Source organism: Neolamprologus brichardi, chromosome 18 (genome assembly GCF_056152115.1).
Source record: "Neolamprologus brichardi isolate AB-2024 chromosome 18, ASM5615211v1, whole genome shotgun sequence".
Classification (NCBI taxonomy): Eukaryota; Metazoa; Chordata; class Actinopteri; order Cichliformes; family Cichlidae; genus Neolamprologus; species Neolamprologus brichardi.
Window position 1 is genome coordinate 16,014,867 of NC_142121.1, and position 12,937 is coordinate 16,027,803.

The window sequence follows — 12,937 nt, forward strand, 5'->3', positions numbered from 1 at the left end:
TCATTGTGCTTTCTATATTTTTATTGCAATGATAAGATACAGATATATTTCCAGACATCCAATTTTATTAAATTATACTCCAATATTGCAGGAGACAGTCTTGAGAATGATATCAATCCAAATGTGGACAACTAGGTGATCAAAAGACACATTTTTTTTGTTTTGACCACAGATAAAACATGGAGGTTTTACAGTTTTTTTCCACTTTCATTATTTCTCCCGGAAATGCGTGATGAGAAGCAGCAGCAGCATAGAGTAATACTACAATATACAACAGACCGATACTGTGCAACAGTCAAGAACAACTGGGAGAATCTTTTTTCCCCTGCTCTCTCTTTTGTGAAATATTTATGCCAATATTCAGAGAACAGCCACTGAGACACTGGCAACTCAGGAAGGGGGGAAAAAAAAGACACTACCCCTTCTGGGGAAGAAAAAAAAACACATAAACAAGACGACATCGTGGTCATTAGAGAGCTAAATGGAAGTACAGCAGACAAAGCAACAAACTACAAAGGCTAGAGGAGAAACTAAAAGAGTTGTAGAGAAAGCTGTGTGGATTATTTTTAAAATATTACTTCATCAGAGTGTGTGGGGAACCGGCAGGTCACTGTTAGTGTTACGCAAACCTCAAGTTAATGACTGACCACTGTTTGTGAGACACATGGCACCACACAACTAACCCGCCATGTCACACGCTCAACAGTTTTGTGGCAAATGTATTAATAAAATAAAAAAAAAAGACAGATAAAAATGCTGATATCTAATAGACTCCCACTGTTGTTACCTTTAAATAATGAGTACACTTTATGATCATATTAAAAACAAAAATAGATACTCTGGGGATTAAAGTTACACCTCCTAAAGAAAAGCAGGGGCAAACTTTGATTCTTAGACTGAGTAAATGCATATATCTGATATATCAATAGAATCCATTTATAAATGATACATTTCTATTTTATATTCTGAAATAGAATCCTCGCTATGACTAAAAACAGCATCTAAGACATTTCTAGCCAGAAGATAATGTGAAAGAACAGCTTGGACCACGGTTAGCGACGCCCGCCAACTGCTTTGTGGCGGCTTGTGCGAGACGAGACGGGGACCGACATGGTTGGAGTCTAGTGCAAATGCCTTTAAACGGTTTCATTGAGACCAACAAGTCTTTGTTTAGCTGCACACTAACGACAACCGTGCTGTGCTTTTTTCTCTGCGAAAGTTGTGTTGAGTTTGACACGGCAGTAACAAAACTAATTGACCCGAACGCGCCTCGCGCTCAGCTCTCCATCTTAAAGCGTGCGTCGTCGTGAGCTGTGTTTGGCACTAGAGTTTGCGTAACATTATCTGGTTCTGTTTGCAAATGTATGAGCCGACTCTCCCTCTCCTTGCTTTAGTTGTACAGCAAATGTCGCAATTTTTGTTTTCAGTGAAGTAGGCCCTGCATCCCAGTTGCTCACACTAACTGTTAAAGATGAGTCCCACATTATTAAACATGAACTAGAAGTACTTCACACAGTGTGTACAGGATTGCACTATGATAATAAGCCGTTAAAAAAAACAAAAAAACAAAAAACAAAACTGAAAATAGCAAGTACCTCAAAGAGCTGAACGCTCTGCTGTCCAGAAGCTCCATCCAGCCACATTATAGTTGATTTGTTTATTTTTTTCTTTTGAGTAAACTACAGGTTTTGGTCCATCTGGTGAGGTTCAGGTTTCAAAGCTGACCCGCTGGTCATTTTGCTGCCTGAGAAAGCTATCAGACTCGCCGCTCCTGGCACAGCTGGCTTGCTAAATTACCACAAAATGTGAGAGAACAGTGGCTTCCTGGCTTTCTCCAGAACTACCGTGGATTATACCGACAATACAGAGCTCCTATGACAAAAAGGTGGCCAAAAAACAGAACGTGTTTTATTTACTGGTCAGTTTAACACCATCGTTCTTTAAACTCATACCTAGGCTCTAGATCTGACCTCACATACAAAACATCCAAATGAATCCATTGATGGGATATAAATAAGAGACATTGGTTTGAACTGACACAAAGAAAAAAGTGGAGGAGGTCTGGTCTGATGGATTCCTCAGGCAAATGTGTCCGGTGGCAGTTTCATTTATACATAAATAACATTTGGGTGGGAGGAAATGGATCCACCGTAAGGCTTCTTTTTAAACATTGTTTCCCCATTGTCGTGGGTGTTAACTTTTCAGTGTTGCGTCTATCTCGGTACTTTAGTGGAAGATCTCAACAACAAGAGATGGAACCTCTCTGCGGCCTCAGAGAGGCTGGACCAGCAGGTCCTGGGATCACAGCAGGGAGGGAGGGAAGGACAGAGAGAAGTAGAGAGTGATGGGATTGGAAGAAGTTTATGTTTGAGCAGTCTGAGGTTTAGTCTCACTCACAAACCGTTCTTTCCTTTCTTGTGTCTCTTCATCTTCCTCTTCCTCCTCCTCCTCCGTGTGCTGCTCCAGCTCCTCCCTGGTGATCATCTCAAAGTCGTTTCCGTTGCTGTGCTGTGAGCCTTCATCCTCTCGGCGGTCGCTGTCTGTGTCTGACTGGCGTTCCTCCGTTCCCTCCCCTTCCGCTTCCTTACTCTCCTCCTGCCCTACCTCTTTACTCTCCTCTTCATCCTCCTCCTCTTCCTCGTAGCCATCCTTCTTTTCGCTGTCCGACTTCTCGTCGCTGTCTGACTTCTGAGCCTTGCTGGAAGTGCCGCCGTCCTTCTCGTCTGACTTGTCTGTGCCCTTCTTCTCGCTGCCTCGAGGTCCCTTGTATTCATGGGTGTAGAGCGGCCTGAACGAGTCGATGAAACCAACGTCTGCTGTCAGGTTGGGCAGGAACCAGAAGTGATGGCGCCCGCCAGTCACCAGCCAGATAATGAGGAAGAGAATGCAGCGAGCTGAGGAGACAGGAACCAAGCAGTGAGATAAACTTAACACACACCGGGCATCCAAAAGTGGAGGAGAAAGAGAGACCATATTTCTCCCACATTAGCTTCTCATCACTGGCTCCCTGTTAAAACCACAATTTAAAGTCCTTCTCTTCATACAGTCCTGAATGATCAGGCCTGATCTTATCTTAAAGACCTCACAATATCATATTAACCTAATGAGGAACTGTTCTCAGACTGCAGGCTTAAGCTGTGTCCACACTGAAAGCTGACAGCTGGTTGCTTGCAGACACCAGGCTACGGTTGCTTAGGCAACCCTATATTCTATTTACTAACAGGCTATATGACCATTTACAGTATCCTGCGCTCTCATTGGTAGTTGCCTCAATCGGTCTCCTGGAAGCTAAGAAAAGTTTATTATCAGGTTCCGCCCGCTTTTGGTCCCCATGGGTTATTTTGTGAATCCCTTTCAATCCTCTGCTGCAGTTTCTAAAATTAGAATGGGAGGCAGAGCCTTTAGCTTTCAGACCCCTCCGTCGGTGGAACCAGCTCCCAGTCTAGATTTGGGAGAACCTTCTACTTTTAAGATTAAACTTTAAACCTTCCTTTTTGATAAAACTTATAGTTGCTGGATTAGCTGACCCTGAACCATCCTCTACTTATCTCAGCAGAAATCCAACTTAAAATTGTTCAGGTGTTGCCTTAATTTTTCATAGAATATCTTTTACATTGCAAAAGTGGAGAAAAAGGGTGGGAACTGCGGAGATTTCCCTCTGACATATGGCACAGTTTTCACTAAATAAATACAGAACACAGTCTTCAGCTGTGGAAATGCGTCTCATCAACAACATGTATTGGCACAAATTTCATCACATCCCTGCCTGGACCGATGATTTTATTACTGTTTGCACTTACCGACAGCTAGAAGCAGGATGCTGGCCACAAAGCAGCCAGCTGCAACACTTAGATAATACACTCCAACACGCATTTCAGCTGGCCACAACGGAAACAGTGTGGCCGCTATCACCGCAATAACTGAAAGACAAAAAACAGGAAAATTCGTGTCAGATAACTCTTTTATTCTGTTTTTGATGGTCGAGGAGAAGAACTCCACTGACTTACCGAGAATCAGACCCATCGCAAACGTCTTGAAGTGGACGGGATCATAAATCCACACGTACACCTGCAGGAGAGAGGCACACTTTGAGTACTTCACAAGCACTTCCTGTGTAGATTTAACAATCCTGCAAACGTACTCGCCTCTGTCAGTGCGCCCCAGGGCAGCTGTGGCTACAATGTAGCTTGCCATTACCAGTGTGTGAATGTGTGTGTGAATGGGTGAATGTAGTGTAAAGTGCTTTGGGGTCCTTACGGACTAAGTAAAGCGCTATACAAATACAGGCCATTTACCATTTACATACTCACCTCATTTCCATCCAGGAACAGCTGATCTTCGTGAGGCTCCAATTTAAACTTCTTCTTCACCTCTTTCTTCTTTTTGGGGGTCCCAGGACTGTCATCCTGTCCGGTCAAATCAAAATTACGTTTAAAAAATATACTTCATTTGAACCGTTATAAGTTAGTTTAAACTGTGGAGTTTAAATTGTCAGGGTATGTTCTTAACATTCAGCTTAGTCATGCTTTCTCTTTGCCGACATAGACCAGACACCATGTAAATATGACTTTGAACTGGGCGTCTTTCCAGGGCGTCTACAGATTTGTCTCTATGCGCACTTTAAACTCTCAGAGTCAACATATCTGCTCATTTACTGTCAGGTTAGGATGATCCCATCAGCTGGGTCAAGGTAACTCGAAACAAACATGCAACTTTGGTTCCACCTAGGAACAAGCAGCTGAAGGTAAACTGTTATTATCCCAGTGAATAAGGCACATTTCATTTTGTATTCAGAGGGTCACATACACTTTTCTCTTTCTTAGTTTCAACTGCCTCGGGTTCTTTCTTCTTCTCTTTCTCCTTCTTCCCCTTTTTCTCCTCTTCTTTGCTGCTGTCACTCTTGGGCTTTTCCTTCTCCTTTTCTTTCTTGGTGTCCTTCTCTGTTTTTTTCTTCATCACCTTGAGAGCTCGGTGGAAGAACTGTTTCTTTAGAAGCCTACAAATAGAGAAAGAGGACATCAGATAATGAAGGGCTGTAAATACCGATGTGCGTAATAAGTGCTGTAAATACCGATGTGCGTAATTCACCGACAAGTAAAACGACTGGTGAGTTTACAAGAGTTGATAGCTGTGCTAGATGGAAACATAGTTAAGTTAATAAAAAGGTTTTATATAAGCATATGGATAATCCTTTTTTTAAATCAGTTATTCAGCATTTTTTTTAATCATTCAAATAATTCTGTAAAAAGTTTATTCAGGTTCCAGCTTCTCAGATTTAAGTATTTGCTGGTGTTTTTAACTTTCTAACATATTAGACAAAATAAAGAAATCATCATCAATGATGAAACAAATACAGGAAATAAACACTACTTAAACTTGTTAGTCCTTTGCACTGGTATTTGTATTCACTGAGCTCTTCTTTACTGTATGGGGTAATTTCCATCTTGTCTATATGTATAGTAAGGGTTAGCTGCAACCCCACATGTTAGTAACTCTACTGCCAGTGCTAGAAGCAAAAATACACTGTTATGTGATAAAAAACCTAGCTTGTGTGGTAGGATGTGTTCCACGGGGCAGCTACCTATTGCAGTAATCCACCGCTGACTCCCTGGTGGTGAACAGAGCCTCCTCTCCCTTCTTGGCTTTGGCCCACTTGGAGTCCAGCAGACAGTCCACAGCTTTGGAGGCTAAATGAGGAGATGCAACAAACACACAGCACTCAAGGTGTACTGAAATGACAAAACACTCTGTGGACTGTTCAACGTATTAATAAACACAATACGAGACAGAACAGAAGGCACATCAACAACAACATGCATCAGTGATGTGGACGGCCTTTAACATGAAATAGTACATAGATTTTTATTTTTCACACTCCAAAGCCTTAAACAGTCTTAACTTCTGCTTCCAAGCTATTGATCAACACAATATGAAGCACAGCAGGAGGCACTCGAGAAGAAGTCCAACGTAATCATCACTAAAAACTTCTGAATGCTGACTTTTTTTGGTCACTTTGAGACAGTAACTTGAAAGAAGCTGCAGATTCAGATGATAAATCCCTTTTCTATTTTTAAAAAAATAAGTGATGTGTAATTATATTGGCTCCTGTTCATCATTCTATCTATCTATCTATCTATTTATCTAACAGCTTGGAAAAAAAACTATGAAGATGTTAAAAAGGGGATACAGAACCAGGCAAATGTTCAGTCTTACTATAGTTTTACCTGTTCACCTGATATCCATGCACTCATGACTCCTAATGAGAACAGATGTGAGGTCATACATCTATACATTAATTTGCCCAAAACATCTTTGTTTTTGTCCTTCCTCTAACAACAGAAGTGAAAGCTGAGCTAATCTGGTTTGAGTCATGCCTACTTTTCCCCTTGTTTTGCAAAACGATTGTTGGGGTTTTCGCTTTACCTTAAAATATGAAGCACTGTGAGGTGACTGTTGTTGTGATTTGGTGCTTTATAAGTAAAATTGGACTGAAGTGAACAGAAATGCATAAAGAAATGTAAAAACACAGAAATAAATAGAGGCAAACACAAAAAAACAAGTGCAATATTAAACTGCACTGAATGTTGTGCACTGTTGTGGCCACCGAGTCCAAACCTTCCATGTGACTCTGCAGATTTTGGCCTAGTAGAAAATTAGATGACATTTAGTAATGACAGTGACTGTGAGCTATAGGCCACACTGTTATTTCAAACATGTTCATTTGGCCCTGGAGCTACTGTAGCCCACAGCAAAGGTAAGAACTGGTAAGGTCATGAGATAGAAGGAAAAGCTGACCTCAGCAGTCACAACCTGCACAACCTACAACTACTGAGTCAACAGTACTTCCCAAAACTGACAAAAAGTTTCACCTGTGCTACAAAAACAAATCAAACATAAACACTGTGTGGGACAGTCAGGTCTGTGAGTGAAACTGCAGCAGAAACATGTGGAAAATCTCACAGCTCTTTACCAACGTGACACACAAATACTGCTACATCCAACATGGTGCTGGTTTGTATTAATTGTGACGGAGACTCTGCTCCATCTGTGTGTTCTGCAGACAGAGGCCACAGACTTCAGGCCAGAACTAACCAATGAAGTAGTCGACTCGGTGGCCCATCATGTTTGTTGACTTGGTGGGGCAGTTAAACCGAAGGTACTTCGCCACCGCCTTCTCCTCCTTGGTGGGCTCGCTCACCTCCTGCAAGAGCAGAGGGAAAAAAACGTGTCACATGCAGTCTTCCCATCTGGTGAAATGAGGAATTGGCACAGAAATGCAGACAAGCGACCAAGAGGAAAACATCCTTATCCTAATTTATTGTAATTATGAATTTCACATATTTTGTGAAATTCAGCTGAGAATAGATACACTGGCATCAAATGAATCTGTTCAGTCTCCTAACTCACCGACTACGAGCCGGTAAAAGCAATGCGCTCATATATCACAAATCCTGTGATCTAAATTTCCAGCTAACAAGAAAATGTGACAATTTTATCAAAAGCAACATCCATAAATTTAATTTCCCATCTGTATTTCCCATCAAGTATGGTCAGCTCAGTTTTAGAGGTGGTGGAGGTCCGTGTCCCTCACTGTTATAGAAGTCATCATTTGAAGTTGGCTGTAGGATTCTACTCGAATAGAAATGTTCATTTTTCATACAGTAAGGTTAACTGGGCTACTGCCACCAATCTATAGACTCATCAGATGTGACAAAGTCGTATTTAAACCAACTCTGTCTGCCAGAATGACAAACCATTGATGAGAAGGTCAAACACAACCTCTGGTGCTAACATCTGTGGCTATGCTCTCTGTCCCAAGCTCACACACCAGTAAGCAGTGTGTCTGGGATCAAGCTGCACTAAAAGCTAGATTCCTTGTAATCATATATGACAGGTAACTAAGAGCGAGGCAGAAGCTCTCTCCACTTCTAGAGCTTCTGTCTGATTTTAGTGCGATTTTCATAAACTGCAGACAATCTGTCAGAGCATCCAGACCCTCCTCCAACTCATCACAACATCTGCACTGTCTGCTCAGCACTGAAAAACACGCCAGTGGTACTCAGCTCTGCTTCACCCAGTTGAGTCTGCTCCGGTTCACAACGTGAAGAGGAAAAGAAGCCATCAAACAAGCCTTTGTTTGGAGAAGCAGGTATCCATCACACACAGCTCAGTTACCTGAGACTGCTACACAGGAAGCCCCTGCGTCACCGTCTATATGATCTACCTGGCTTGATCAGTGGAGTATCAGCCGTTCTCTGTTAACCATGTGAACTGAACCGCTCTCAGTATGTAAACACTAACTGCTAGTGTGCCACACTAAGAATAAAACACAGGCTCTTTGTGCTGTAAAGCTGTGAAACCATAAAGTCAAGAACAAAGCAGACCATCTGCTACCTGTTTTTTTTTTTTTTTGTTTTTTGTTTTTTAAACACAGGTGAGTCACACACCTCAGCTTTTTTTGGCTGCTGGTTTTGCATTAAGGGCCACATTTGTCCAGACATCTCTTTGACTGGAGATTTGTCTTCATTGCACTGTCATCTGATTTTGAGGAAAGCCAGCCAAATGTGTCCTTTACAGGCTCCACTATGTTCTTGGTCATCCACCCTGCCTGTTCCTTTGTGCTTCTGCAGAAAATCTGGAAGGGACTGCTGATACACTCTGAGAGACCTTAAAATTGCAGCATGGCTTACAGGAGCACGTATGCACTGGGGAGTTTAAATTATTTTTAGGACAAAAGCTACGACTCTTAAGTTTCCTAAAGTTCTTCATTATCCCGCTGCTCCAGTTTGCTGTTTTTAAAAATAATAATAAAAATAGTAAAAAGCTTTTAGCTGTTCAGCTTCTAACCCACACCTTTGTGTCCACTAAGATGAGTCTATGCTCTCCCTGTCTCCCTCCTCTCTCCTGTGCTGTTCTGTCTGAGCTATCCCATAATTTGTGGTTAACACTGTAATGGGTGAATAGGACTACTTAAATTGAGTGCAAAATTATACTGAACATCTGAACGGAGCTCAGTTGTTTCCCGACAACAATTACCTGGTGCTCTGCTGTTTTAACAGACTACAGATGTCTCACTTGGATACTAACAAACGTCTAGAAATCTAAAATCAGATATTTACTTTTGATTTTTGCAGAAGAACTAAAATGCTAATTTTTTTGCCTAAACATTTTGCACTGTACTTAAAATCACTTTACATTTTAAGCCGTATATTTATACATTTAACAACATTAAAACACAATGGGCATGCCATTTGAATAATTTAAAAAAAGAAAAGTATGGCATCATCTGGTTGTTGCCCCACATGTGTGTGTGAATAATGTTTCACCAGGTAATGTATGTCGTAAGTTACTCTGTAACTGGAAACTCCTTTTAACCCAACACTGTAACCTTCTACGTAGCCTGACGTGCACCTCCCGAGAATTGCAACTACACGTGTGGCCGATGCATACCACAACAACTCGAATGGTGTGGAAGGTTGCGGTGTAGACATTTAAGGGGTTTCCGGTTACTACGCAAGTTAGAAGTCTAAATCAAGGTATAAGGGAGGAAACAGCACTCCAGTATACATAATAGTCTTGGCTTCAGGACATTCTGACTGTTGAAAGCTGTAAAATAAAAAGCAGGCTGGCAGACTCGTAAATGAGATAACAGGATGTGCTGTAATAGAGCTGTTGGCTGAAACACATGGAGTGTTATCAGGTAGGATGGACCTGTTCAAGACTGTAAACTGATTCCCGTGGTCACTGATGAAAATAATCTAAGTATTAGACACATCTCACTATAATCCAATGCAGTCCACTTTCTAATCCAGGCCAGGGGGACTGCAGTTTAAGTACAGGTAGCCACACCGCTTTCTCTGCAGACACCTCTTCCGGGGCAAGGCAGCCAAGAGACTCAAGCTCCAGTGTCCTGGATCTTCCCCTGGGGTCTCGAATCTGGTTGGACATACCCTAAAAAGCTCACCCAGGAGGTGGCCGGAGACATCCTGCTTGAACCACCTCAGGGGGCATCCTATTGATATGCAGGACAGACAACCTCTAGAAAGACAAAGCTTATCTGGGAGGGGCTCCTCTTTGGAGGACACTCTTTTGTTGTTTGTATCTACAATGTCTTCTTTCAGTCACTACCCAGAACTCAAGCCATGGGTGGGGGTGTGAATGGAGAATGAACCAGCAAATCTACATCGTTGATTTCTCACGCAGCTCTTTTAGACCAATACATCCACATTACTGCAGACGCTGCACCAATCCATCAGTCAGTCGCCTGCTCCTTACTTCTCTCCCTGGTAAATCAGTCCCAGAGGGATCTGACCCTCAAATATTTATATTACTGAGGGAAAACAGCTCACCTTAGTTCACTGCACTACTTTTTGCTGTGTCCAAGTTCTACACCGACAGTCAGTGGAGCAGCAGCTTCTCCAACAGACTGATTCAGCTCCACCGCCATAAGGACTGATAGAGGAAGTCTTTCATAACTTATGTAAGAGCTCTTTACATTGCAACATATTCCAACAGATTATCATATGCACTCTCATTTTAACATGCTCTCTTCCACTTTTAACATATTTAACCATATATGCTAAGCCGCTTTAAATTCAGCAGCAGTGGAAATACTTGCAGGAGTCGATGTGGTTTACGCTGCAGGACAAAAATGCTACAGCCAACCAAAGAAACAAACTGTTTTCCTCATTTATAGTTGTGAGCCTGCTTGCCAGTTCCTTTGTGAAGCAAACTGCAGGACAACAGAATTAAACTTTTCTTCTTCTTTTTAACCTTAAAGAAATGGACCTTTTCTTTGTATGAACTTTATTTCAACTTGGACAAAGCTAGTTAATATTCTTTTTTAAATTATTAGTATGACCATACAATTGTACCAAATCAAAAACAACTCTAAGTAGCGATTATGCACATCTGGATCTCATGTACCTCTATCCAGCTTAGATAAGAGCCCCATTGTGTTCTTTTCAGGTGATTTTGTCCCCACCCCCGTCTGCCCATTCTCCTGTTTCCTACTGAGTAACTGTTACTGATCCCGCTAACCTACCAAGAGCTTATTATCATCTTCTGTTTGTCAATGCAAATCTTCTCCCGACCCGCCGCCTGTCCACACTGCGCAGGACCTTTCTTCCGTTTCAAAGGACTGTTTTACCTCCCCACTGCCTCAAAGTGTGGCTCAAATGGGGTTGCTGTGTTAACTTTAATATATAAATCGCAATGAAATGACTCGTTTTAATGTTTAGGAGTTTTATAAATAAATCTGAACTGAGACGTTTTGGTTTAGGACACGAAAAACAGACCAACAATGACCTCAGGCGTATTTCAAGTGATGCAAACGTGACCTGTAACGTCTCTAAACTGTTGCTCCTGGAGCCAATCTAATTTGCAGTCTGCTGCACAGTCAGTTATGTGGAGATGCGCTGCATAGACTCATTAATTAAGTTCCCACACGTTATGTAAACACGCTTGGTTAAAGCTGACGCAGCTTAGCCAGCCAACGTTTGCAGCCAGCCAGTTCAATCCAAGATAAAATGAAAACTGACCCCAGGAACCACTAAGCAGACGCTACAACGACCTAATCGTGAAGTCTAGACAAACACATGATTGCTACTGGGAGCGCACACAAGAACCAGCTTGGAAAGGTCGCGTTAAAATACAAATCCCATCGTTTGTTTTCGCTAGCCTGCTAAGGCTAGCTACCGTTGCCATCCTCTGGCTTCATCTGGCGCCTGCTCGCAGCATCCCGCGCTGACGCTGCCGTCAACAAAGAGCCAGCAGTGGGTCATAAACCGTCGCCCGCTTTCACCCATGCCTCCCCGACCCACAAGAACCGTTTTTTTTATGAATTAAATTGATGTTACCTGGATCCGCTTCTTGTGCCTCCTGCGCTCCGCCATGATCCTCCAACTCAACTCATCCGTGCTCGAGGCTGCGCACGCGCATGGAGAACGTAGTATCGCGAGACTAGCCTAACGTTCGTTTCCCATTGATAAAAATTCAAGATCTAATTTAATACATTTAATATTTTAATAATATATACTTGTAATACAGTATTAGATATAATACCGATAAGGATAATTCTATTACATAGAACTATTGTGTTTTTATTAAGAATTTGGATACAAACAATACATGGTATGACCTGCTATGATGTATGGTTTGGAGACGATGGCACTGACAGAAAGAGACGAGTTTATTAGAATTTAGCATATCAGAGGGAAAGTCAGGTTGAACGGTTTGGACATTTGCAGAGGAGACAGTGGATAAACTGGACGGCGAATGTTGGAATTGCCAGGAAGCAAGAGAAGAGGAAGACGACAGAGTAAATTCATGGATGTAGTGAAGGAGGACATGCAGAGTAATGGTGTGACAGAGGAGTTTGCTAGGGCCAGGGTGAGATGGAGGTAGATGGGCTGGTGTGAGGGTTTCTAAAGAAAGCTGCCAAAAAAGGAGAAGATAATAGAATAATGTGAATGTAGTCCCAGCAAACTGGGAAAAGTATAGTGCCCCAGAGTGGAACACAAACACTGTCGCCAGCTAAAGCTTTTTCTCTAAAGCCTTCTCATTTCCATTCACAAAAAACACAACACATGACTTTTTTCAGCTTGAAAATGATTGAGCAGATAATTGCCTTGACTGTTGCAGCAACTATTTGCATCCACCAGACATTAGATAATGGAGTTATATGATTGTATAGTCATCCAGGTCATGACTCATGAAACACTAAAGAGGTTGAATTAAAGGCAAATGTCCTTCCTGTTTGATCCTAAAAACATTTAATCTCTCATTCCAGAAGCTTCGTCAGTTCTAAAAGCTGCCTCGACACGCCAGGACATGTTTGTGTGTGCTCCCCTGACTCAGTAGCTCTGGGGTGTTACAGGAGCCAGTTCTTGTTTTTAAGCAAGTCATTAAAACTGAAAAAAAAAAAGAGATCAAAGAA

At 42.0% G+C, this 12,937-nt stretch overlaps 1 protein-coding gene across 1 annotated transcript; it reads right to left on the bottom strand.

Moving 5' to 3' along the window:
• Positions 1-9: 9 nt before the first annotated feature.
• On the bottom strand, positions 10-11,932 carry sec62 (SEC62 homolog, preprotein translocation factor). The gene is made up of 8 exons (XM_006792209.2): positions 11,859-11,932; positions 7,093-7,201; positions 5,582-5,687; positions 4,807-4,996; positions 4,311-4,406; positions 4,008-4,068; positions 3,801-3,920; positions 10-2,894 (listed from the first exon to the last, which is right to left on the bottom strand). The coding sequence occupies exons 1-8, from the start codon at positions 11,892-11,894 to the stop codon at positions 2,362-2,364; spliced, it is 1,251 nt and encodes a 416-aa protein (XP_006792272.1). The 5' UTR covers positions 11,895-11,932; the 3' UTR covers positions 10-2,361.
• Positions 11,933-12,937: the final 1,005 nt, after the last annotated feature.